This window comes from Triticum aestivum, chromosome 7A (genome assembly GCF_018294505.1).
Source record: "Triticum aestivum cultivar Chinese Spring chromosome 7A, IWGSC CS RefSeq v2.1, whole genome shotgun sequence".
NCBI classification, from domain to species: domain Eukaryota; kingdom Viridiplantae; phylum Streptophyta; class Magnoliopsida; order Poales; family Poaceae; genus Triticum; species Triticum aestivum.
Genome location: NC_057812.1, coordinates 612,649,637 through 612,677,558, shown reverse-complemented (window position 1 = coordinate 612,677,558; position 27,922 = coordinate 612,649,637). Strand labels below are relative to the sequence as shown.

At 43.5% G+C, this 27,922-nt stretch overlaps 1 protein-coding gene and 1 long non-coding RNA gene across 4 annotated transcripts; both read left to right on the top strand.

Annotated features, from left to right (window-relative positions):
- The first annotated feature begins 1,749 nt into the window (after positions 1-1,749).
- LOC123152674 (uncharacterized) lies at positions 1,750-6,594 on the top strand. 3 transcript variants are annotated; one of them, XR_006476294.1, is made up of 7 exons: positions 1,750-2,627; positions 2,747-4,282; positions 4,361-4,482; positions 5,122-5,260; positions 5,530-5,599; positions 5,706-5,775; positions 6,189-6,594. It is a non-coding gene; the product is annotated as an uncharacterized lncRNA (long non-coding RNA). The 3 variants fall into 3 exon arrangements; XR_006476293.1 differs by lacking the exon at positions 6,189-6,594 and having other exon boundaries at positions 2,747-2,791; positions 4,180-4,282; positions 5,706-6,175; XR_006476292.1 differs by lacking the exon at positions 6,189-6,594 and having other exon boundaries at positions 5,706-6,175.
- A 2,551-nt stretch (positions 6,595-9,145) lies between these two features.
- Positions 9,146-13,995, top strand: LOC123148622 (methyl-CpG-binding domain-containing protein 2). Its single transcript, XM_044568086.1, has 5 exons — positions 9,146-9,573; positions 11,434-12,016; positions 12,564-12,617; positions 12,748-12,902; positions 13,303-13,995. The coding sequence occupies exons 2-5, from the start codon at positions 11,451-11,453 to the stop codon at positions 13,617-13,619; spliced, it is 1,092 nt and encodes a 363-aa protein (XP_044424021.1). The 5' UTR covers positions 9,146-9,573; positions 11,434-11,450; the 3' UTR covers positions 13,620-13,995.
- Positions 13,996-27,922: the final 13,927 nt, after the last annotated feature.

Sequence of the window (27,922 nt, the reverse complement as noted above, 5' to 3'; positions counted from 1 at the left end):
AGTTCCGTCAGCACGACGGCGTGGTGACGATCTTGATGAACTACAGCAGCAGGGCTTCGCCTAAACTCCGCTACAGTATTATCGAGGTATATGGTGGCAGGGGGCACCGCACACGGCTAAGGAATAGATCACGTGGATCAACTTGTTGTGTCTTTGGTGCTAGCCCTGCCCCTCTATTTATATGTTGAGCCCCGGGGTCGAAACTTGGAGCAAAAGCCTCCTCAAAGTCGGTTTTGCCCGAAAGGCAAGAGTCCCACTCGGACTCCAGGACCAAACGCCACAATCCTTGGCGTCTGGCCCAGACGCCATGGGCCTCGGCGTCTGGCCCAGGGCCAGACGCCAGGGTCTCCGGCGTTTGGCCCCCTGGCCTCCGCAAAACTCCTTTTTGCACCGATCTAAAGCCTCATGGGCTTGACCCCTTGGCCTAACCATATCATCCAATATATGAATCTTTACGTCTCGACCATTTCGAGACTCCTCGTCATGTCCCCGATCTCATCCGGGACTCCGAACTCCTTCGGTTCATCAAAACATGTAAACTCATAATATAACTGTCATCGTAACCTTAAGCGTGCGGACCCTACGGGTTCGAGAACAATGTAGACATGACCGAGACACGTCTCCGGTCAATAACCAATAGCGGGACCTGGATGCCCATATTGGCTCCTACATATTCTACGAAGATCTTTATCGGTCAGACCGCATAACAACATACGTTGTTCCCTTTGTCATCGGTATGTTACTTGCCCGAGATTCGATCGTCGGTATCCAATACCTAGTTCAATCTCGTTACTGGCAAGTCTCTTTACTCGTTCCGTAATACATCATCTCACAACTAACATATTAGTTGCAGTGCTTGCAAGGCTTATGTGATGTGCATTACCGAGAGGGCCCAGAGATACCTCTCCGACAATCGGAGTGACAAATCCTAATCTCGAAATACGCCAACCCAACATCTACTTTTGGAGACACCTGTAATGCTCCTTTATAATCACCCAGTTACGTTGTGACGTTTGGTAGCACCCAAGGTGTTCCTCCGGCAAACGGGAGTTGCATAATCTCATAGTTATAGGAACATGTATAAGTCATGAAGAAAGCAATAGCAACATACTAAACGATCAGGTGCTAAGCTAATGGAATGGGTCATGTCAATCAGATCATTCAACTAATGATGTGACCTCGTTACTCAAATAACAACTCTTTTGTCTATGGTTAGGAAACATAACCATCTTTGATTAACGAGCTAGTCAAGTAGAGGCATACTAGTGACACTCTGTTTGTCTATGTATTCACACATGTATTATGTTTCCGGTTAATACAATTCTAGCATGAATAATAAACATTTATCATGATATAAGGAAATAAATAATAACTTTATTATTGCCTCTAGGGCATATTTCCTTCATGATCTACTGTTGTTTTTTAATTTATAGAGGCACGAAAGTAGGAAAGTTTGGTATGTTATTGGATTGGATCTGGAAACCGGCAGTACCTTTGCACCTACGACCCGATTAGAGAAGCACGTATCTAAAAGAATCCAACGGCTTAAAAGGTGGAGGTAACTACCACTAAATGGTAGAATCTATTTTCCCTATATATATATATATATATATATATCCCTAATAATGAACTATCGCTTCGACGTTTTTACAGAAAAGTCCCTCCACTTCTCAGAAATCAACCTGCAGTCCCTGTTTTAAAGTAAGAAAACGTTTCGTCCGGGGATGTAAATAAAAAAATGGACAGACACGAACACGGCTGCTCGGGCTCTCTCTCTCCCTGCCAGCCGCCAGGAGGCACGCGGCCCACGCGGCGGCGATCGATCCGGTGACCTACACAGTTACACCTTAGCTCCTCCTTTGCCCCGCGTGCCCGAGCTCCTCCTCTCTCCCGCGCGCCCGAGCTCCTCGTTGTGCTCCGCCCGGGAGGGCTTGCGCTCGCCGCTCAACCAGAGCCACCGCCAGCTGGTCGTCGTTGCACTTGCCGGCTACCTAGCCGTCCCATCTGCACTGCCCTCCACCTCAAATTTGTATGCGTATGTGTTTGTGGATGTTCTCAGTTATTTTTTGCACACAAGGTGTTTGTGTGTTTGTCCGAGCCAGTTTCAGTCACAGATCCTTGAGGTAAACTCCCACATGAATACAACATGAGAGTAACTCTCCTTCCATATGATTCAAAACATGTTATGATGGTGGGAGCTAATCGGGTTATTAGAATAATGGTTTGCTAATTAATTTACATTGTGTGGAGTCTCAAGACACATGGGTACGCCGGCTCCTATTGCTTAACAAATGTATATCTGCAGATTTTCTTTAATTGTACAAAGAAGTTACAGTTAGGTGTTGACCTTTTTTTGTGCCTAGACACAGCAGCTCCAACAAGATCTGGGCGCTCATAATGAGATATATATGCATGCTTTTTGTTTTTGCCGTGCCTTGTTTTCTGTTTATCTTTGTTGCGCCTTTTTAGTTTTAATTGTTGTTTACCTTCATCCGACCGAATTGAGCTATCAGAGGTGCCGCGGTCTTTTGGCAAACATGCTCTATATTTTATGGTTTGGCATCTACAGGATGCCATCTCAGGTCATGGATCCACTGTGGCTGCTTCGTCCTTCACTGAGATCAGAGGTAACCTACACAGTTGGAAATTGTTGCTCAAGTTCTTGCTTCAACAAATTTTGTTTCAGATATAATTTATGGACATGCCATGTATTAATTATTCTTATAACGGTCATCTGAATTTGCAGAGAAAATTATATTTTGGAAGAAGGAACCCATACCTCAGAAGATGGGTGAGCTGTAGGATTCGATTCTGGTCAACTTGAATTAGTTTTTGCCCATCATGTTCTTTGTATTAGGAATTCAGATGCCTTCCAGCTCTAATCTTTTCGTATTGTTGGTGCATGCTGGGAGTCACATTGTTATGCCTGCTAGCAAACCTTAGGATTGGAAGTCTTACCCTGTAGGTTATTAATATCTTTCCACTATATTGAGGTTCAGCAATTTAATTCATATTAAGGTCACACAAGCAGTTTTGTTTTCGGATTTATCTTGGCAAACATATTTGGTACATCAATTTAATTCGTATTAAGGTCATAGAAGCAGTTAGTTCCATTACACTTGGGTCACCGACGGTTGTCGTGCTACTATGCTCCTCTCATGTTGTAGTGGCTAGCTGCTGCAATTCACGGATCATGCTCTTTCGTGGGAAGGAGGCTATGGCTTTCTCAATTGATCAGAACAACCGAACCCCACATAGTTCTTTTCTAGATATATATTGTTATTTCTGATACTGTGTGGACCATCAGAAACCTGATGTGTGTGTATGTGTGTGTATCATAGAATATCTTGCTATTTATGTATGTTGCTTCCCTTTTATTCATGTACTACTTCTCTAAATATAAGCCACTTCTTTTCTATTGTTAGCACCATCTTTTGAGGTTAATGCGCTAAAAGTCTAAAGCCTTTCCCTATGCAAAATGATGATATTAGAGCTATGCGTCTTATAATCCCTATTGTATATGACAATGCGATATTCAGTTATATTATGTTTGTAGCATGGCATTTTTTCATTCCTTTTTTCCGATGTATCACATGGTAAATTATGATGTACAATGACTGCTCTTGGAAAAAGTTTGGAATTCGGTTAGGGATTCTACAACAAACTAGGTTTTAGGATCTGAATCTAAATGACCTCTTCTTCAGTTCAGTCCTAGCAAAAGCTGATCAGAGAAACAAAGAAGCAACAACGAATGGGTCCCTTTCTTGCCCAAAAGAGTTGTCTGTGTGCAAGTCATGAACCTTTTGTCCATCAATACAAGTGCAGGATTTGAACAAGTTTATTCTGACCTTCTATTGGGAGTTTATATTATACCTTTCATGCGAAGTAGTTACATTTATCGCATGGAAGACGATGCCCAAAGATTGGAAGGTGGAGAGATTCAGACTTTGGAGGATGTTAATATTCTCAAAGGTTTTCAATTAAACATGTTGAAATCTTCCATGTAGCTGTGATTGTTCTCTCCGGACATGGAGGATCAGTTCTTGGGCAAATTTATTTGTCTGTTGTATGACTTGCGACCATTTTTTCTAAATTTCTATTCATATGTTATCAAACCATAAAGATTTCAATATCTTAAAACTTTAGTAGAATTAATCTGCCTGTATTTCTGGACTCTAGCATTTTGTGCTTGGTGGCCTTCTTCGCCGACTTCATGGGCGTGTCAGCCCTCATCTCCACTTCGACATCGACCACATCTACGACCACGACACCTGGCACCTTGGTACGCAAATTAAATCCTTCTTCACCTAGCTAGGCCGTTTTTGTTCTGGAAATTCAGATGCTCGAGCTGGTGGAGCAGGGTATGATTGTGATCTGTGCAATGGGTGCATAGTGGAAGGGGTCGTCCTTCCAGTTCAGCAGGGGCTGCACCTTCTACCGCAGTTAGCCCGCCCCGCATTGGCAGCAGCGGATTCAGATTGTGTAAGCATCATTCGCTCACTAGATCAATTCAAATTTTGTGTTCTGATTTTCCACGTTGCAAGCTTTGCTATATATCACATATCACAACTCTATCATCTTTCAGTACCATGATATGCATGCATATCTCTTCGGTTCTGGAACAAGAACTGCATGTCTTTCAGTTTGCACTGTGGATAAAGTGCAGTGTATGGTCGGTGTTATAAGTAAAAAGTCTAGGCAGATCAAGATGCAAGTTTGTTTGGTTTTAACTCCAAGCGTGAATATTTGATAATTAGAGAGAAGGATCTTGGGTAAAGATCTTTGCCTAGATCAATGTAGTCATATAGGCCGGGTTATCTTCTAGCAACAATTTCTTCTTTGTCTATTCCTCTTTTTTTCTTTTTTGTATCTTCCTTTTCTCAATGCTGAGATTCCCTGTATGATGATTGTAATGAGCCAGATTGGCAAATACTAGACATTCTAGATTTGGAAGAATGTAGTGATCAATTTTTGTGCAGGTGCAAATGCAACGCAGAACGAAACAAAAAATAGATACTCCTAGGCTCAGTCTTTCTACTGCAATTAAAAATATATACTTGTTATGACACTTTTGTCAATCTGTTTGGCATGTTTTATTATCTTCTTTGCTGGCCCATGAAGGTTTGGAGATGGTGGCCGTGAGGAGGATTTCAGGGGAGATCGTACTGTGACTATAACAAGAGGCTGATATTTGACCTGCACTGTATGCGAAAAGAAGGTTCAGGAGCTCCAAGCCAACAACCGCCAGAGCTTTGAAGCTGTAAGATTTCTACTTTCTAACTTCTGTCACAAAATTTGTTGTAGCCTGTTATTTTGTATGGTAGTCGAGTTTATTGTAATAACGAGCTATAGACCTATTGTTCAATTTTGTTTGAGATAGAATAATATCTTGCTGTTCTCTATAGTGACAGAATAATATCTTTTTTATGTGGGACAGTGGGAGTGATCTTTCTGATTCATTCTCTGTAGTGATATCATAAAGGCACTACACTTTGAAATCTGCTGAGAAATAGTCATTTAAACTTGCAGATTTTTACAACTAAAGTGAAGATACTGTGATGGTGTGTAATTTTCTGGAAACGTCGAAGACGAATTTCAGGTTGGCAGAACCTTTTGTAACTTGCTTGTCAATTCCTACTTCATACAGTTCAGTTCCTTAGCACATATCTGATATCCTGAGTGATGGTCCTCTGTGATCAATGCAGGAAGGCACCCCTTTCTTCTTCAAAGGCCAACGTATTTGGGAAGCAGTTATTAGGGAACTTTTATCAAAAGGTCTATCACATGCTAAAGAAGTAGCCTTCCTACAAAAATAGGCGTGGTCATTGATATCTGGGTTAGATAGAAGCAATGTTTGAATTTGAACTGTGCATGTGTCTCAACATGTTTTGTTGGTGCCATATTAACACATCAGTTGTACCGGTCACACCTAGAACTAGCGCCACCACCACAAAGGAAATGAAGAAATAGATTAGTAAGTTGTACCAAAGGCGTCTACTGTGACATATTATCTCTGTATCTTTTTCAATCTGTTCGTATTGATAGCTGAGAGTGACACTTAGAACGATAATTCAGATATCATTTTTGTATTTAAGATGCAGGCTGAATTTTTTACTTCTGTAACTAAAATAACTACTATGTCAGATAGTTTGTGTCATGTGTACTTGTTGATTTCATATATGGTGCAGGGTAGTTGATTCTTTACAAGTGTTTGGAGCAACCAAAATTCAAGCCATACGCTGGAACCCTCAAGTGAGTACGAATCAAATGAACGATGCCCGAAGAACTCAGGTGCATTTCAAAATGTTATATTCCTCCCACATTCAGCCAACTGGAGTATCCTGCTCTCCCTTCTAGAGGTTCTACATCCTTATTTTACGAATCAGGTGCTTGCATTCTATTGTATCAAGATGTGTAAAAATTTAGTAAGTTGTCTGCCGATTACCAGGTTCATTGACTTATGAAGGAACTATTACTCATGAAAGTGTACATGCAATGAGTTATGTAGTTCTCATATTTTTTTTTTACCAAAAGACAATTGACTTTACTTGGTTCAGTTTATTGTTCTGTAGTAATCGATCATATATTCGTAGTTCTGAAAGATCTGACATTTCAAGTTGTCTATAAGTATGCATGCTTGGGACAAGGGTGGATGCAATATCACTTGGATTAGTAGGGTGTATTTTTACTTGTGTGTCCATGCTCCTGCTCGAGTGAAAATCTGATTATATCTATATATATCTTCTAGAACTGATGGTGAGTTGTATGTTACTCTGTGTCATGTATAATGAATTCTTCCTTGCCTGTTTTCCCTGTCATGACAAGGTTTTAATAGCGTATCTCCCGTTGCAACGCACGGGCAATTGTTATTGCTTCTTCCTCCCTAATTATCGTACGTCGTTAGTCCGTAATAATTTTCGTACGGTTTATTATTCCGTCCGTCCGTCCGTTGAATACATGCCAGGTTCGTTTTTGTTCGTCTCAGGCAAACCCCTGTACGCTGTGGACCCATTAATCCGGCCCACCTAGGCCGAGCGAACAAACCAGGGCGAGCTCTTTGGCCCAATGAATCCAGCCCATCTATCATGTTTAACGCAAAAATGCACAAAAAAAATCCTACCAAGTGGAGTCGAACTCAAGACCGACCGACCAACACGCAAAGGCTTTGCCAACCAAGCTAGAACGAGCTTCAGGTAGTAACACTGATTGTTCTGTACATTAATAGTCCCACATCGCTCTTTTACATCCAAAATACCTAATTTATATACATCTTCGAGCTTTCTCGGTATCAGCAAGTCATCTCAAAGATCATGACAGAAAATTGAGGAAGAAAAGGGAGGCTAATTAACTGGAGAAAGCGATGCAAGTTAACATTCTATATGTGTGGTGGGCTACTAAGGACAAGAGGGGACAGAAAAAAAAGAATTAAGAAAGGAAATCAAAATCCTAATTTAGGAAGGGCACGAGGTGATAGAGAAGATATAAGGAAGGAATTCAGAATCGAAGAGGCAATAGTAGGGAACACGGACATTGAAGGGGACTCTAGAGGATGGCATTGTGGATTCAGATAAGAATATACAATGGTAAAAAGAATAAGAATAAGAGGATTGCAAGCTCTCGACGCCACTATTTGACAGGGTGTGGTGACGGGATTTGGCATCATGAGATCAGAGAGGTGTTTGCCCCCTGCGATTGGTGGATATATTTCCGGGTTCCGATTGATTTCTTTTGTTTTGTGAGACGTCCTAAGTTGCTTCTTCTGCTGCAACCCTCCATTCACTTTTGCCGACTTTTTTAGCGGCATGGGGAGTACAGATATAGAGTAATCATTGGCTTACTTTATGAGTACTATCGGAATTCCAACTTCAGAAAGGCTTCGGCGATGCTTATTACAGCCAAAACACATCTCAAGTACCTCAACTGAATGCAAAAAAAAAAAAAATGTATTACAGTTTAGTTGGTGTCCAGTTCCAGTTTGTAGGTAGGGGCCCATGCCGGCATGTTCTCTTATATAATGAACTCAGAGGAGGCTTTTTCATAATGATAGGCACTAAACCTCCTTTTATGTGCATTAGTTCACTATAAAAAGAATTAACGTATTGATCAGCTACTTATTACCAACTAGCCCATATTCAGGTATATATTCTACATCTCGTGTGTAATTCCCATTACCAATTATGCATCTTTTACAATCCGGTTCAGAATTAATCAATGCCCTATTAAAATTTTGTTTTTCAAGTGGAACGTTTTCATTTTTTTTTCTAATTTGGAAAGAAGATGTCCAATAGAAGTTTTATCAAAGTGTGACAAACTATAATGCATAAGGCACTACAGATGGAGACTCAAAAACTTCGACGTTTATTCAAATGAGCCCAAATGAGAATGACGTGGTCGAAACCCTTGCTGGCTGAAGTTTGCAAGCTAAATGGCAGGTGATTCTTTGCAATTTATTGTTTCTGAAGCATGAAGGTAAAAGGGAATAAATCTTTTTTTAGTTGAAAGCGCTGTCTTTTAAGCGGGTTCTATTCTGAATCTAAATTAGCATATCCAGGTCATAGACAGCTTCATACATATTCATAGTTGATGGATTAGTCTTTTCTCACATTTTGAGTTGCTCAGGAATTTTTACGGATTACATGTTTATAGGTTATGTTTATAACTTGCCACTTATTTATTTGAATATGTTTATGTTCGGTCATGCCTAACCCTGTTGACGATGTGGTATGGACAAATAACAAAACAAATGTGGTATGTTTCACTGACATAACCAATTGTCTTTTGTAGTAATTTTTCTTCCGTTGCAATGCACGGGCATATGTGCTAGTGTGTGTGTGTGTGTGTGTATATATATATATATATATATATATATATATATATAATGTTCTAAGAGCCTAAACAAGCGCCCCTTCATTGTAAATGCCCTTAAAAGAAAAACTACTCGTCCGAGCAAAAACCCCCTGTCGATCGAAACTGGTTATCCTGGAAAACCTCTAGATCAGCTCTTCTTTCTTTACTTAGAAAAAAAATCCTTTATGGTCGTCTTCCAAACAACTAGTAGTACTACACTAGATCAAACTAATTTTGATTCTCAAAAAAGAAAGACCAACTAATATTGGACTCGAGAAACCCCAACAGTCCAACTGAAGTATAGACTAGATCGTGCCGTCGTGGGCGAGATAACGGGCGCGGGTGGGGTGAGTGGCGCCCGGCGCACCGCACAGCGGCACAGGCCATGCGGCACGTTTCCCCACCTTCGGCTCACCCACACGGCGGCACGCGCCCTCCTTGACGGCCGCCGCACTGTAGCGCATTGATGAACACTCCGCATTGAAGAGGCCTCGCCCACCTACCTGCCTTTTTCATCGCGTGGAGAGGGGAGTTCGCTTGCTGTTGCTGCCTTCATCCCTGCATGCAGAGTGGCAGCGGAGAGAGAGAGAGAGAGAGAGAGAGAGAGGAGCGCAACAACAGAAAGCGCACCCACCTCCTCCCGCCCCACACGGGCCGCCGCCTCCTCGCTCCCTCCGCCTCGGATTCCCCGGCCGCCGGCCCGCCGCATTCCCCCGCCGACCCCGCGTACGTCTGCGCCTCCTCCCTCCCTCCCTCCCTCCCTCCGTCCGTCCGTCCGTGATCGCGCGTGGTAGTCGGCACGGCAGGGGGTCGACGCGGCCGGAGGGCGACATGCATTCGGTCTCTCGCGGGCGAAGAGACCGTCCAGGGGCGGCCTCGGCTCGCCGCCGCGGTTCCTGCGAGGACCGCCGTCGTGCTTTCGGCCGATTCGCTTTTTAGCCAGTTTCGGGAGCCAAAGCCCGGCCCTTTTCCGTGTCGCCCGGTGGGGTTCGTGGTGGGTGGGTGTTTTATGTTAGCCAGTGTCCGCCCCTGTCAATGTCTGGGAACATGCTTCTTACTTCCTCCGTTCCTAAATATAATATATAATATAGGTCTTTCTAGAGATTTCAACAGGTGACTACATACGGAGCAAAATGAGTGAATACTTTAAAATATGTCTATATACATCTATATGTGGTAGTCCATTTGAAATCTTTAAAAAGACTTATATTTAGAAACGGATGGAGTATTTGGGATTATTTGCCTCTCCGACATTCGGTGGTAGGTCCGTCCATTTGGTGGTGGTGCCCTCGCTGCGTTGCCTCCCTGTTGATTAATTTGTCCCATCTTGTCCCCGCTCTGGCCCGTCGATTTTGAGATGCTCTTTAATTTGCTGTGACGATTTAGAGCGGATGTATATTCTTGTAACTTGTACTGCTGCGGCCTCGTCCTCGATCAGGCAGGGTCTTGATGATGCGGCGGCCGTCTTGTTTGGTTTGGTTGTATGCGAATGCGAGCATGTGTGGCTGACCACCTGATGCATGGCTTGTGATTCAGGGAGCCTGATTGGGTGACATGTGGTGGCTTATTTTTGGCCATTTGTCGCCCACGTTAGCCATTTAGGGGCAGCACTGTTTTCTGGCTGCTATAATTAAACTTGGTGTGCTCAAAATTGGTGGCGACCTTGTAGTTTATTCAGAAAAGGCAAGGCTTTATGTTAGGTTGGTTGGACTTCAGCACTTTATTACCAATGCACCTTGGGTCTTAAATAAAACACTTGTTAGTGTAACCTCTTCTCTTTAGTATTTGCCCTGATTCTGCTTGTTCACAGCACTGTGTGGGCGATTATGTGCTTTGGAACCTGGATGTATGGGCAGTTGTTGATAAATATGCAGTGCACATGCCTTCGCTAGTCAATATCTAACGCTTGTAATTTGCCTTATATGGACGATGGGGTATCAATTGACTGCTGCCGTTATTTCTGTGAGTTTGGTTTCTCACCTCCTGCAGAAATATATTTGTGATATGTCAGCACCATTGTTTACTTGGTTGATTTGCACATAAGATAGCATGATTACCGAGCTGTCCAAACGGTTAGGTTGTGTGATGCTAATGACATGTTTTGTGTAACCTATGAAGAGCATCCAGGGAAGTCATTGTGTTTTCGACTTTCGTACTACATTTGCTTCGCCTGATACTGTGCCTCTGAATTTTTTTAGTGTAATGTGGTGTTCTCCGTCAATATAAATGTGCAATATCTTGCATGCCACTGCATAACTGCATCTTACAGATAGTCTTGGTGTCATTCTAATTTTGTCGAATTCGCTTATTGAGTGCAGCGATGATTACGAGGTAACCGTAGTCCTACCAAAGGCATAGTTGTAGTTAGTACAGCCTTACAGGTTTATTTAATATGATAGAATTGGTCGTGTTTCTGTCTTCTGTTTTTTACGGTGGTAAATAGTGGAGTCGTGCAATGTACTGATTTCTTGCAACTGCGATATGATAATTGATTGTGCAGCATGTTTTTTTTACCTGGAACAATGTGTGATAACTGTACTCAAACCATGCTTTTTTGTTTATCGAACCTTTTGGCCATTGTTGCAGGAAAAGATAGTTATCTCATGAGGAATTTTCGAGGTCATAACCCTGAGAAAGGGATGGTTCATCCTCGCAAGCGTTCAAGAAAGAGGCTTATTACCAGTGACAGTGATGATGATGATGATTATACTGACAAGGATTACTCAATTGAAGAAGACGCATCAAAGCAGCTTGTCCTTTATGATCTGCAGACCACACGTCGCCAGCAAAGGGAATTCCAGTTAGCCGAGCCCATATATGACTCTACTCCACTGCAGCAAATACCCCCGAAGACAAAGTATGGTGGACACTCCAGAGTTTTACCATCTATTGGGCACTATACTGTACAGTGCGCTCAGTGCTTCAAATGGAGGATTGTTCCAACAAAGGAGAAATATGAAGAGCTGCGTGAGACTATTTCCGAGGAACTTTTTGTGTGTGCAAGGGCTCGTGAATGGAACCGTGTTTTATCATGTGATGACCCAGAAGATATGTCACAAGATGCAAGTAGGGTGTGGGCAATTGACAAGCCAAACATTGCCCAAACTCCTGTTGGCTGGAATAGGGAGGTCAGAATCAGGGGGGAGGGTTGCAGCAAGTTTGCAGATGTGTATGCCACTGTTCCTTTTCCTGCATTGCACTAATACCTGTGATTTGTTATTATCAAGTCTTTTGGTCATTTCCATGTTCAGTCCTTCCACTGCATTTTTTTCAGAAACTAGTCCTTCCACTCTACTTAATAGCTTTTTGCACCGTATCATTCATGGAATGATTGATCTGGTTCTTGATCAGTCTCTTTGCTTTAGCTACAACTGGTAAAGTATTAGCATGCCCTTTTGTGGTTTATTCCTGTTAGCTATGATTCATGAAACTACACAGTACTGTACTCCATGCCTCTTTTTAAGAAATACTTCATGCTTCTTGATAGCATAAAACATTTGCCTCTTATAATATGTCAGTTTGACAGCCATTGTTTCCCTGAAAAGGAGGATAACCCTGTGCTGTTGAGCAACCATTTATATGTTTTATCAGTTTTGGTGATGCCAATTTAAATCTCTAGTAATCATGAAATCTGTTCTCCAAAGTTATTTGCTTGTGGTATTCCAACATGCAACATACTTGATCATAACAATATTTGTTATTTTGCTTTCTCTCAGATATTACACTTCTCCAGCTGGGACAACGTTGAGGTCAATGGTTGAAATTGAGAGGTGAGCTGATGAATTCATATTCTGTTACTTTTACCTACCGTTTGTTACTTACAGCACCCAATTGATCTAGCACGCCAAATTATGGCATGTTCTTCCCAGATGCGATACAATCATCGTTTTGATATTTCAGGTACTTGGCAGAGAATCCATTCTACGTTCGACAAGGGGTTTATTTAGGCCAGTTCTCGTTTGCTATCCCAAAGCCTCTGCAAGAAGATTATGTCAGGAAGCGTAAATATTCAGCAACAACTCGTGAATTACCGGATATTCTTGAGCCAGTTGAAGGTGTGTGAATTCAGTCTAAGATTTTCCGTACTGTTAGCCCTTTCTGCTATACATTTTCAGAAATATTTTCTTATCAATCCCCTAAGCTGCCAGATAGTGCATGCTTCAAATCAAGTATGATTGTGGAAATGGTAACCATGACAAATGCCTTTTGGAAACATGTGTGTTACTAATATGCATCTTCCAAGGGAAATTGTTAAATGAGCATGGATCAATGAACGAGTGCATGAGCTGCACTACTTATTATGTTCTACATTCATCATTCTTGGTCTTCGTACCATCTATAATGTTTTCTAGTTTTTTACTGACTTGGCGATGTGATGCATACATATTCTTTTCCCAACCATGCCATTGCTGTTTCCTGACATAATTCTGCATGTGTGGCTATTCTTTGTTTCAGTGAATCCACTGTGCTGGGCAGCACCTCCTACCCGCAGAGAGCTGCTTCAGATGGGGGCTTCAGCTTCGAACCCCGTCGACCTCGACGACGAGCCCGAGGTGTTTGAAGCAGCACCTATGCACACCAACAGGAGAAATCTGAATCAAGCAGTGCCGTCATGGAGCGGGCGCAAGAAGAGAGCGGCGGCGTCAGGAGAGCCCAAGAAGAGAACCATGCAGCAAGATTCGGCGTCGATCCGTCCACCGTCTCCACCCAGCTGGCCACGCCGCGGCCAGCCTCAGCGGTTCCCCAACGACGTCGAGCACGTGCTGCTGTGAGCCCGGTCGTAGGCGGCAGCTTCCTCCGGGTCTTCCTGTGGGTTTGGTTTCATTTTGCCCTCGACGAACATCGAATTGAGGAGGCGACGATGGACGTGGTTGATCAGATCGGATGCCGGAAGCATCGAGTTTTGGTGGTGTGAATATGATGCCCATGGCAATGGCGTAGGCCGTAGTATCCCCCAGATAATATAGGTTTGGTAGCTTTTTTGAGACTTGTTAGGACGTGTTGCTTGTACTGCATATATATGTATGCTCGTATGGTATGGTATGGTGGGACTAGGTGCGCCTTGACTGAGTAATGTTGGAGCAGGCCCTAATTATGTGATCCCTTTGTTATCTTATCCTGGGAGTCGAGTCATTTCTCATCTCCTAAGTTTGAAGATGTACAATATGTTGGCGATGAAGATAATGATGAGGGGAGGGGGAGTTCCACTCGAAGATCAGAGGCGCGAATGCAGATGAGGTCTCCAGGGAGGATGCAAGAAAGGAGAAGATGATTTCTGTACAAGGAGATGCTACAAGATGATCACAATAAGGAAGGAAATGGAGGAAACAAGAAAGGACACCTGGATGGATGGAGCTCAAGGAACTTGAGGAGCGCAAGGTTGCCATTTAGCAGGAGAAGTTCAGGGTCATGGGAGAGGAGGTGATGACCAAGAAAATGGAGCAATAGCAAAATATTGCGTTCACGGGTACCAGTGTCTCTTTGTTTTCAAATCAGAGGCAAAAGATTTGCTTCATCGATTAACTGAGAGAAAAGAGTAAGAGTTGATGAAAAACGGTGCAAAAACAATGCAAATTTGACCACATGCGAACTACTCGCAAAGTATGAATCTCCGGCCCGCACACGCAAACCACCAAACTCTCCCAACATGCTACAACTGCAAACCCCTGGCACATGGATCAGGCCAATATTTGACCACATGCGAACTACTCGCAAAGTAGGAATCTCCAGCCCGCATAGGCAAACCATCAAACTCTCCCGACACGCTATAACTGCAAAACCCTGACACATGGATCAGGCCATCGCTAAAGTTACGTCCATCGAGAACACCTCGACACACAACATCAGACACCACCAAATCCACGGTGGCAACAAAAACCACGGAGACGAACCATGAGACTGTAAACCATACATCAAGTCGCCACATACGCTTTTTCTATATCGTCACTCTTCTTTGCTTTTGCTTCTGAAAAATTTGACTGGATGATGAGGGCAGAGGCTGTGGTGGCGTCGATGGTAGAGAGGCCTGACAAGGTCGATACGTCAGTACATACTTTGAGGATGGATCGAGGGAAGATGGAGGTGACGGCCCTTTGCAGCGTGTGCGTGTGGTACTCACTGAGAGTGCGCCGAACCCGAGTGTTACCCAGTCCCGCCTATGTGGCTTTGGATGGGGCATCTAGCGTTAGATATTAGGCTTTTGTGCGATGTCTGTTTGGTATTTGGCCTGGACATTCGGCACACCTTCATAAAGAGGACAGGAGTAGCGACAGGTGTCTTTTAGATGGTGGCCTCGGGATTACTGTTGTATTTCTTTGTAAGGTCTTTGTGAATAATAAATAATATGGCCGCATGCATCTCCCAGATGCAGAAGCCGGGGAAGATTCCTCCTTTTTCTAAAAACAAATGAGGGCAGAGGCCGTGTGTGGCGGAGGCAAGCTGTGATGGTGAGAGAAAGATAAGAAAAAGATGGATTTACCATTGAATCAAAATCCAACGGTTTTAAACATCACACACTATCCGCAAAAATAAAAAAATAAAAAAAAATCACCAATGACTAAAACAGGCAACCGAGTTTCTAGCTCTCATCAAAGAATAAAAGTAAAACCCTGCAATTTACAATTCTTTTCTCTGAAAAATACAGTTTGTGTTTGGTGGTATTGTGTGCAAGCAGGGTTGAACAATCTGGTGTCCGTTGCGGGGTGGGTCCCACAGGAGAGAGAGAGAGAGAGAGAGAGAGAGAGAGAGAGAGAGAGAGAGAGAGAGAGAGAGAGAGAGAGGAGCGCAACTCAAATGGATATTTCTTCTTTCTACTCAAAGAGGGCACATATGTTTCGCTGTGGGAAGTGAGGTCAGAGAAGCGTTTACTCAACTTCCATGTGGGGGTGGAAATTGAACAGGGCTATTTCAATGGAACCCCTAGTTCAGATCTTACTCTAGTGCTCGCTAGGCAAAGGATATTTGCTCAAGTAGATGCCGATGATAATGCAGATGAAGGTGGCGGAGAAGCCGATATCGTCACTGAATTTTGGCTAAGAACAATGGATGGTGTTTGGCAGCAGAGTGCTGTAGTATGCGGACATTTAGGCATACACAGCCTCATCATCCACCAAAATGCTTTGTTTTGGTTATCTGACAATGGATGTCTCTGCTCGGTGACGCAGGAGGAAGATGGTCTACTACATCTCATAGAGTGGGAGGGTGCTGTGGAAGCAGTTGGAAACAGCTTTTCTCTGATTGAAAATCTTGCCAGTCTTTACATAGTGAAAAGTGGAGGAGTTTTACCAAATTTGGCTGGCATTTACAGAGTTGTCCCTGGTGATCCACCTGCGTTTCCAGAGACCAGAATGATCGGGCCCGGGAGGACTGGCATTGTTCTTCCTAATCAAACAGACGACAGTCGAGTCTTCACTGCTCCACTGATAGCGGACGCTGACTGCTCTCGGTACGTATCTACTCCATCAGTCTCTTCTTTATTCTTTCATTTTCTTATTGTTAATTCTTTGGAGTGCCTACAGTGCTGAGGATTAGAAAAATTTCTTACAGCTATGTTGTCACTGCAGGTTCAGCTACGTACACAATCGTCACGATAACATCAGGCCTTGCGAGGGCCAAGTATTTCACATGTGGTGTTCGGCTGCCTGGGTAGTGATGAAGCCCCGTCTCTGAGTATTCGTTCATCCTTCGACCAGATGAGCATGAGTCATACAGAATGCTTCGGTACAAGTGCTTGTGGAGTCTGTCATATGCAATGCTTCTGTACAAATGTTTCTGCCAACTGGTGGAGTGCGTTGCAGGGAATGCAGTCAGGTGTAACAAGCAGTCAGCGCTGCATTCACATTCACTGATTACAGCACAAGAAAGTGTAACAAGTGCTGTAGCCAAAGGCCGAGGATAAAAGGAAACCACCTAGAACCAGTACGTCCTTAGTTGCCTAGGACCAGTCTGCCAAGTGTAACTTTTGGTGCTGCTACGTACGTTCTTCTTGCATATATTTTTTCTTTGAAAAATGGATCATATAGTAGCAGGGCTGACGGCTGGACCGTTAGAGGAGGAAGGGGGAGTTTCTAGGTGCTCGCCGGCAGTGGCAGAGCTAGACAAACAATTCTGCAATGACTTTTTTTGGGGAAAGCATGAATGTTTGTAGGGCATCTCTACTAGATCCACGATCCTGAATGTCCAAAACCATCTCCATATCTCATTTCTCTAAATTCTAGTAAGAACATGACGTTTCCTCAGATTCTATATTAAAGAAAATTATTTTGCTGAATCGTCTAAACATTTGTTCAAACAATTGAAACAAATTCATCACACTTTAACACATACTCACACCGTCCCAAAATAAGTGCAAAGTTATACTAAATTAAAGACACTTATTTTTGGGACGGAGGGGGTACATAGACAATGCTAATGCACCACATCCTAATTCTGCTACAAGCATACATAAAGTTCGTTGAATTCATTCTAGAAAACTACCGCCATCACCATTGCTGCCGCCACCACACATCTTAGTCAAGATGTCTCACGAGTGAAGTCCCAATATTTTCTCGCCTTCTTGTGCATCTTGCTAGGATCCATCCACATGATAGCACGTCATCGGCCACCCTCTAGTTCCTTTGCTCCTCGGCCGCCATGGCAAACTTTTGCTCCTCAATCTCAATACTTTTTCCTCGGCCTCCAATTAAAGTTTTTCGTCCTCAAGTTCAAAGTTTTCTCCCCCGCTAGCACCTTTCTATCCTCAACCGTTGTCTTTGCCTTCCACTTCTCCTCCATCAACTTCATCTCATAGAAACTAGTCATCTTCTCCTCCTTCCCTCCGGCCATCAATGCCCTTCTCACCTTCACCATTTTTAAACAACTCTTATTTGTATGCTCCAACACCATCATTCTTCTTGGCATGCCTTGCATATTTTGATCCATCCCGACACACATGAGGAGTGGATAGGTTCTCTACCAAGTCATCATCATCATCAACATTGGTGTCGAGACTTTGCCTCTTTGGTGTGGTTTCAAAGTTTCTTCTTGCCCACTTCTCATATCCATCAATCTCTGAGTAGCAATGGTGCAAAGTAAACGGTTTGGAGCCATTTTTCTTGTTTCTTTACTTGTAAAAATCTTGCATGACGGGCTCATACTCGTTGACAAGCACTCCACTTGGCGACACGAGGTTGACCTGTGCAACACATCAGGCCCATTGGTTGCATTGGTTTTGGGTCAAAGTCCAACCATGTGCGAGAGACCTGACTGTGCGGTTGGAGGGAATGGTCACATTATTATTGTAGTATCCTCGATCCTTTGCCAAAATTTCTCCTTTGTCCGGTCGACACCGACCATGGCATCAAGAGAGATGGCGAGCCAACCTTCACGCAAAACATCTATCTTCCTCGATCTTGTAGTTGCACGACCTACTCCTCTTCTTGTTTACTTGACTCTCCTTGACCTCCTCCACCTCCTCGAGCTCCTACACCACCTCGACATTTCTTGTTCAGATATGGTATTGACATAGAAATGCCGCTGAAGCTGAGTGAGTGTCTTACATTGATATGTCTCCAACGTATCTATAATTTTTGATTGTTCCATGCTATTATATTATCTGTTTTAGATGTTAATGGGCTTTATTTTACACTTTTATATTATTTTTGAGACTAATCTATTAACCCAAGGCCCAGTGCAAATTGCTATTTTTTTTGCCTATTTCAGTGTTTCGTAGAAAAGGAATATCAAACGGAGTCCAAACAGAATAAAACCTTCGGGAGTGTGATTTTTGGAACAAACGTGATCCAGAGGACTTAAGGTGGACGTCAAGAAACGAACGAGGTGTCCACGAGGCAGGGGGGCGCGCCTACCCCTGGGCGCGCCCTCCCCCCTCGTGGGCCCCTCGTGACTCAACCGACCTACTTCTTCCAACTATATATGTTCTCATACCCTGAAAACATCCAGGAGCATCACGAAACCCTATTTCCATCGCCGCAACCTTATGTACCCAAGAGATCCCATCTTGGGACCTTTTCCGGAGCTCCGCCGGAGGGGGCAACAATCACGGAGGGCCTCTACATCAACTCCATGGCCCATTCGATGATGTGTGAGTAGTTTACTTCAGACCTCCGGCTCCATAGTTATTAGCTAGATGGCTTCTTCTCTCTCTTTGAATCTCAATACAAAGTTCTCCTCGTTCTTTTTGGAGATCTATTCGATGTAACTCTTTTTACGGTGTGTTTGTCGAGATCCGATGAATTGTGGGTTTATGATCAAGTTTATCTATGAACAATATTTGATTCTTATCTGAAATCTTTTATGTGTGATTGGTTATCTTTGCAAGTCTCTTCGAATTATCGGTTTGGTTTGGCCTACTAGATTGATCTTTCTTGCAATGGGAGAAGTGCTTAGCTTTGGGTTCAATCTTGCGGTGCTTGATCCTAGTGACAGAAAGGGAAACGACACGTATTGTATTGTTGCCATCGAGGATAAAAAGATGGGGTTTATATCATATTGCTTGAGTTTATCCCTCTACATCATGTCATCTTACCTAATGCGTTACTCTGTTCTTATGAACTTAATACTCTAGATGCATGCTGGATAGCGGTCGATGTGTGGAGTAATAGTAGTAGATGCAGGCAGGAGTCGGTCTACTTGTCATGGACGTGATGCCTATATACATGATCATGCCTCGATATTCTCATAATTATTCGCTTTTCTATCAATTGCTCGACAGTAATTTGTTCACCCACCGTAATACTTATGCTATCTTGAGAGAAGCCACTAGTGAAACCTATGGCCCCCGGGTCTATTTTCCATCATATAAGTTTCCAATCTATTTTTACTTTGCAATCTTTACTTTCAATCTATATCATAAAAATATCAAAAATATTTATCTTATTATTATTATCTCTATCAGATCTCACTCTCATAAGTGACCGTGAAGGGATTGACAACCCATTTATCGCGTTGGTTGCGAGATTCTTATTTGTTTGTGTAGGTACGAGGGACTTGCGTGTGGCCTCCTACTGGATTGATACCTTGGTTCTAAAAAACTGAGGGAAATACTTATGCTACTTTGCTGCATCACTATTTCCTCTTCAAGGGAAAACCAACGCAGTGCTCAAGAGGTAGCATACATTAAAATATTCCATGAAAGTGACAAAAATACCATTCAATTGCTCATTACAAAAGCAAAGAAACAACCTAGCAGTCAATACTAAATCATCCATCATTTTACTAAGAAATTGCAAACCAAAAACCAAAAACGAAAAAAAAACTATGCAGGCAACCGACGCCGCAAGAGGTTGAAGGGGGTGGCGGCAGAGCCACAGGATGCCATGTAGTAGCCACCGACGTCGCACGAGGTTGAAGGAGAAGCAGCGGGGAGGCAACAAACTTCTTCTTCTTTGGTGTCTTTCTCATGATGTCGGCCGCCTTGGCCGACGGTGCACGGCCCCGTTTGCCGATCCGCGTCTTTAAGCGTGGTCCACTGGTCGCGATGGCTCGAGTGGCGAAAACTGACGCCGGCGAACAACTGTTGATGAGGTTTTTCCTTGTCGCTGCCAAATTCACGGTCGGCATGTTGGGGAACGTAGTAATTTCAAAAAAATTCCTACGCACACGCAAGATCATGGTGATGCATAGCAACGAGAGGGGAGAGTGTTGTCTACGTACCCTCGTAGACCGAAAGCGGAAGTGTTAGCACAACGCGGTTGATGTAGTCGTACGTATTCATGATCCGACCGATCAAGTACCGAACGTACGACACCTCCGAGTTCAGCACACGTTAAGCCCGATGACGTCCCTCGAACTCCGATCCAGCCGAGTGTTGAGGGAGAGTTTCGTCAGCACGACGACATGGTGACGATGTTGATGTTCTACCGACGCAGGGCTTCGCCAAAGCACCGCTACAGTATTATCGAGGTGGACTATGGTGAAGGGGGGCACCGCACACGGCTAAGAGATCAATGATCAATTGTTGTGTCTCTAGGGTGCCCCTTGCCCCCGTATATAAAGGAGCAAGGGGGAGGCCGGCCGGCCCTCTATGGCGTGCCCCCAAGAGGGGAATCCTACTAGGACTCCAAGTCCTAGTAGGTTTCCACCAAAAGGGAGAGAGGGGGAAGGAAGGAGAGGGAGATGGAGAAGGAAAGGGGGGCGCCACCCCCCCTTCCTTGTCCAATTCAGACTCAAGGGGGAGGGGGCAGGCGGCTTGCCCTGGCCGCCCCTCTCTCTCTCCACTAAGGCCCATCGAGGCCCATTAGTTCCCCCCGGTGGTTTCGATAACCCTCCGGCACTTCGGTTTTATCTGAAACTTCTCCGGAACACTTCCGGTGTCCGAATATAGTCGTCCAATATATCAATCTTTATGTCTCGACCAGTCTTGTCCGTGATCACATCCGGGACTCCGAACAACCTTAGGTACATCAAAACACATAAACTCATAATAAAACTGTCATCGTAACGTTAAGCGTGCGGACCCTACGGGTTCGAGAACTATGTAGACATGACCGAGACACGTCTCCGGTCAATAACCAATAGCGGAACCTGGATGCTCATATTGGCTCCCACATATTCTACAAAGATCTTTATCGGTCAGACCGCATAACAACATACGTTGTTCCCTTTGTCATCGGTATGTTACTTGCCCGAGATTCGATCGTCGGTATCTCAATACCTAGTTCAATCTCGTTACCGGCAAGTCTCTTTACTCGTACCGTAATACGTCATCTCGCAACTAACTCATTAGTTGCAATGCTCGCAAGGCTTAAGTAATGTGCATTACCGAGAGGGCCCAGAGATACCTCTCCGACAATTGGAGTGACAAATCCTAATCTCGAAATACGCCAACCCAACAAGTACCTTCGGAGACACCTGTAGAGCACCTTTATAATCACCCAGTTACTTGTGACGTTTGGTAGCACACAAAGTGTTCCTCCGATAAACGGGAGCTGCATAATCTCATAGTCATAGGAACATGTATAAGTCATGAAGAAAGCAGTAGCAACAAACTAAACGATCGTGTGCTAAGCTAACGGAATGGGTCATGTCAATCACATCATTCTCCTAATGATGTGATCCCGTTAATCAAATGATAACTCATGTCTATGGTTAGGAAACATAACCATCTTTGATCAACGAGCTAGTCAAGTAGAGGCATACTAGTGACACTCTGTTTGTCTATGTATTCACACATGTATTATGTTTCCGGTTAATACAATTATAGCATGAATAATAAACATTTATCATGATATAAGGAAATAAATAATAACTTTATTATTGCCTCTAGGGCATATTTCCTTCAGTCTCCCACTTGCACTAGAGTCAATAATCTAGATTACACTGTAATGATTCTAACACCCATGGAGCCTTGGTGCTGATCATGTTTTGCTCGTGGAAGAGGCTTAGTCAACGGGTCTGCAACATTCAGATCCGTATGTATCTTGCAAATTTCTATGTCTCCCACCTGGACTAAATCCCGGATGGAATTGAAGCGCCTCTTGATGTGCTTGGTTCTCTTGTGAAATATAGATTCCTTCGCTAAGGCAATTGCTCCAGTATTGTCACAAAAGATTTTCATTGGACCCGATGCACTAGGTATGACACCTAGATCGGATATGAACTCCTTCATCCGGACTCCTTCATTTGCTGCTTCCAAAGCAGCTATGTACTCTGCGTCACACGTAGATCCCGCAATGACGCTTTGTTTAGAACTGCACCAACTGACAGCTCCACCGTTCAATATAAACACATATCCGGTTTGTGATTTAGAATCGTCTGGATCAGTGTCAAAGCTTGCATCAACGTAACCAATTATGATGAGCTCTTTGTCACCTCCATAAACGAGAAACATATCCTTGGTCCTTTTCAGGTATTTCAGGATGTTCTTGACCGCTGTCCAGTGATCCACTCCTGGATTACTTTGGTACCTCCCTGCTAAACTTATAGCAAGGCACACATCAGGTCTGGTACACAGCATTGCATACATGATAGATCTTATGGCTGAAGCATAGGAAACATCTTTCATTTTCTCTCTATCTTCTGCAGTGGTCGGGCATTGAGTCTTACTCAACTTCACACCTTGTAACACAGGCAAGAACCCTTTCTTTGCTTGATCCATTTTGAACTTCTTCAAAACTTTGTCAAGATATGTGCTTTGTGAAAGTCCAATTAAGCGTCTTGATCTATCTCTATAGATTTTGATGCCTAATATATAAGCAGCTTCACCGAGGTCTTTCATTGAAAAACTCTTATTCAAGTATCCCTTTATGCTATCCAGAAATTCTATATCATTTCCAATCAGTAATATGTCATCCACATATAATATCAGAAATGCTACAGAGCTCCCACTCACTTTCTTTTAAATACAGGCTTCTCCAAAAGTCTGTACAAAACCAAATGCTTTGATCACACTATCAAAGTGTTTATTCCAACTCCGAGAGGCTTGCACCAATCCATAAATGGATCGCTGGAGCTTGCACACTTTGTTAGTTCCCTTTGGATCGATAAAACCTTCCGGTTGCATCATATACAACTCTTCTTTCAGAAATCCATTCAGGAATGCAGTTTTGACATCCATTTGCCAAATTTCATAATCATAAAGTGCGGCAATTGCTAACATGATTTGGACAGACTTAAGCATCACTACGGGTGAGAAGGTCTCATCGTAGTGAATCCCTTGAACTTGTCGAAAACCTTTCGCAACAAGTCGAGCTTTGTAGACAGTAACATTACTGTCAGCGTCAGTCTTCTTCTTGAAGATCCATTTATTCTCAATTGCTTGCCGATCATTGGGCAAGTCAACCAAAGTCCACACTTTGTTCTCATACATGGATCCCATCTCAGATTTCATGGCTTCAAGCCATTTTGCGGAATCTGGGCTCACCATCGCTTCTTCATAGTTCGTAGGTTCATCATGATCTAGTAGCATGACTTCCAGAACAGGATTACCGTACCACTCTGGTGCGGATCTTACTCTGGTTGATCTAGGAGGTTCAGTAACAACTTGATCTGAAGTTCCATGATCATCATCATTAATTTCCTCCCTAATTGGTATAGGCGTCACAGGAACAGATTTCTGTGATGAGCTACTTTCCAATAAGGGAGCAGGTATAGTTACCTCATCAAGTTCTACTTTCCTCCCACTCACTTCTTTTGAGAGAAACTCCTTCTCTAGAAAGGATCCATTCTTAGCAACAAATGTCTTGCCTTCGGATCTGTGATAGAAGGTGTACCCAACAGTTTCCTTTGGGTATCCTATGAAGACACATTTCTCCGATTTGGGTTCGAGCTTATCAGGTTGAAGCTTTTTCACATAAGCATCGCAGCCCCAAACTTCAAGAAACAACAACTTCGGTTTTTTGCCAAACCACAGTTCATAAGGCGTCGTCTCAACGGATTTTGATGGTGCCCTATTTAACGTGAATGCGGCCGTCTCTAAAGCATAACCCCAAAACGATAGCGGTAAATTAGTAAGAGACATCATAGATCGCACCATATCTAGTAAAGTACGATTACGACGTTCAGACATACCATTACGCTGTGGTGTTCCGGGTGGCGTGAGTTGTGAAACTATTCCGCATTGTTTCAAATGTAGACCAAACTCGTAACTCAAATATTCTCCTCCATGATCAGATCGTAGAAACTTTATTTTCTTGTTACGATGATTTTCATCTTCACTCTGAAATTCTTTGAACTTTTCAAATGTTTTAGACTTATGCTTCATCAAGTAGATATACCCATATCTGCTTAAATCATCTGTGAATGTGAGAAAATAACGATATCCGCCACGAGCCTCAACATTCATCAGACCACATACATCTGTATGTATGATTTCCAAAATATCTGTTGCTCTCTCCATAGTACCAGAGAACGGCGTTTTAGTCATCTTGCCCATGAGGCATGGTTCGCAAGTACCAAGTGATTCATAATCAAGTGGTTCCAAAAGTCCATCAGTATGGAGTTTCTTCATGCGCTTTACACCGATATGACCTAAACGGCAGTGCCACAAATAAGTTGCACTAGCATTATCAACTCTGCATCTTTTGGCTTCAACATTATGAATATGTCTATCACTACTATCGAGATTCATTAAAAATAGACGACTCTTCAAGGGTGCATGGCCATAAAAGATATTACTCATATAAATAGAACAACCATTATTCTCTGATTTAAATGAATAACCGTCTCGCATCAAACAAGATCCAGATATAATGTTCATGCTCAATGCTAGCACCAAATAACAATTATTTAGGTCTAAAACTAATCCCGAAGGTAGATGTAGAGGTAGCGTGCCGACCGCGATCACATCGACTTTGGAACCATTTCCCACGCGCATCGTCACCTCGTCCTTGGGCAGTGTTCGCTTAATCCGTAGTCCCTGTTTCGAGTTGCAAATATTAGCAACAGAACCAATATCAAATACCCAGGTGCTACTGCGAGCTCTAGTAAGGTACACATCAATAACATGTATATCACATATACCTTTGTTCACCTTGCCATCCTTCTTACCCGCCAAATACTTGGGGCAATTCCGCTTCCAGTGACCAATCTGCTTGAAGTAGAAGCACTCAGTTTCAGTCTTAGGTCCAGACTTGGGTTTCTTCTCCTGAGCGGCAACTTGCTAGCTGTTCTTCTTGAAGTTCCCCTTCTTCTTCCCTTTGCCCTTTTTCTTGAAACTGGCGGTCTTATTGACCATCAACACTTGATGCTCCTTCTTGATTTCTACCTCCGCAGCCTTTAGCATTGCGAAGAGCTCGGGAATCATCTTATCCATCCCTTGCATGTTATAGTTCATCACGAAGCTCTTGTAGCTTGGTGGCAGTGATTGAAGAACTCTGTCAATGACACTATCAACAGAAAGATTAACTCCCACTTGAGTTAAGTGATTATGATACCCAGACATTTTGAGTATATGTTCACTGACAGAACTATTCTCCTCCATCTTACAGCTATAGAACTTATTGGAGACTTCATATCTCTCAATCCAGGCATTTTCTTGAAATATTAACTTCAACTCCTGGAACATCTCATATGCTCCATTACGTTCAAAACATCGTTGAAGTCCCGGTTCTAAGCCGTAAAGCATGGCACACTGAACTATTGAGTAGTCACCAGCTTTGCTCTGCCAGACGTTCATAACATCTGGTGTTGCTCCTGCAGCAGGCCTGGTACCCAGCGGTGCTTCCAGGATGTAATTCTTCTATGCAGCAATGAGGATAATCCTCAAGTTATGAACCCAGTCCGTGTAATTGCTACCACCATCTTTCAACTTTGCTTTCTCAAGGAACGCATTAAAATTCAACGGAACAACAGCACGGGCCATCTATCTACAATCAAACATAGACAAGCAAGATACTATCAGGTACTAAGTTCATGATAAATTTAAGTTCAATTAATCATATTACTTAAGAACTCCCACTTAGAAAGACATCCCTCTAATCTTCTAAGTGATCACCTGATCCAAATCAACTACACTATAACCGATCATCACGTGAAATGGAGTAGTTTTCAATGGTGAACATCACTATGTTGATCATATCTACTATATGATTCACGCTCGTCCTTTCGGTCTCAGTGTTCCGAGGCCATATCTGCATATGCTAGGCTCGTCAAGTTTAACCCGAGTGTTCTGCGTGTGCAAAACTGGCTTGCACCCGTTGTAGATGGACATAGAGCTTATCACACCCGATCATCACATGGTGTCTGGGCACGACGAGCTTTGGCAACGGTGCATACTCAGGGAGAACACTTTTATCTTGAAATTTAGTGAGAGATCATCTTATAATGCTACCATCAATCAAAGCAAGATAAGATGCATAAAAGATAAACATCACATGCAATCCGTATAAGTGATATGATATGGCCATCATCATCTTGTGCTTGTGATCTCCATCTCCGAAGCACCTTCATGATCACCATCGTCACCGGCGCGACACCTTGATCTCCATCGTAGCATCATTGTCGTCTCGCCAATCTTATGCTTCCACGACTATCGCTACCGCTTAGTGATAAAGTAAAGCATTACAGGGCGATTGCATTGCATACAATAAAGCGACAACCATATGGCTCCTGCCAGTTGCCGATAACTCGGTTACAAAACATGATCATCTCATATAATAAAATTTAGCATCATGTCTTCAACATATCACATCACAACATGCCCTGCAAACACAAGTTAGACGTCCTCTACTTTGTTGTTGCAAGTTTTACATGGCTGCTACGGGCTTAGCAAGAACCGTTCTTACCTACGCATCAAAACCACAACGATAGTTTGTCAAGTTGATGCTGTTTTAACCTTCGTAAGGACCGGGCGTGGCCACACTCGGTTCAACTAAAGTTGGAGAAACTGACACCCGCCAGCCACCTATGTGCAAAGCACATCGGTAGAACCAGTCTCGCGTAAGCGTACGCGTAATGTCGGTCCGGGCCGCTTCATCCAACAATACCGCCGAACCAAAGTATGACATGCTAGTAAGCAGTATGACTTATATCGCCCACAACTCACTTGTGTTCTACTCGTGCATATACCATCAACGCATAAAACCAGGCTCGGATGCCACTGTTGGGGAACGTAGTAATTTCAAAAAAAAATTCTACGCACACGCAAGATCATGGTGATGCATAGCAACGGGAGGGGAGAGTGTTGTCTACGTACCCTCGTAGACCGAAAGCGGAAGCGTTAGCACAACGCGTTGATGTAGTCGTACGTCTTCACGATCCGACCGATCAAGTACCGAACGTACGTCACCTCTGAGTTCAGCACACGTTCAGCCCGATGACGTCCCTCGAACTCCGATCCAGCCGAGTGTTGAGGGAGAGTTTCGTCAGCACGACGGCCTGGTGACGATGTTGATGTTCTACCGACACAGGGCTTCACCTAAGCACCGCTACAGTATTATCGAGGTGGACTATGGTGGAGGGGGCACCGCACACGGCTAAGAGATCAATGATCAATTGTTGTGTCTCTAGGGTGCCCCCTCGCCCCCGTATATAAAGGAGCAAGGGGGAGGCCGGCCGGCCCTCTATGGCGTGCCCCCAAGAGGGGAATCCTACCAGGACTCCAAGTCCTAGTAGGTTTCCACCAAAAGGGAGAGAGGGG

Bases quoted from the DNA above. Each gene is read 5' to 3' on its own strand.
- LOC123148622 (XM_044568086.1), top strand. From the start codon at position 11,451: ATGAGGAATTTTCGAGGTCATAACCCTGAGAAAGGGATGGTTCATCCT. The intron at 12,017-12,563 runs GTATGCCACTGT...GCTTTCTCTCAG, and splicing joins TGCAGCAAGTTTGCAGATGT to ATATTACACTTCTCCAGCTG. The intron at 12,618-12,747 runs GTGAGCTGATGA...TTGATATTTCAG, and splicing joins TCAATGGTTGAAATTGAGAG to GTACTTGGCAGAGAATCCAT.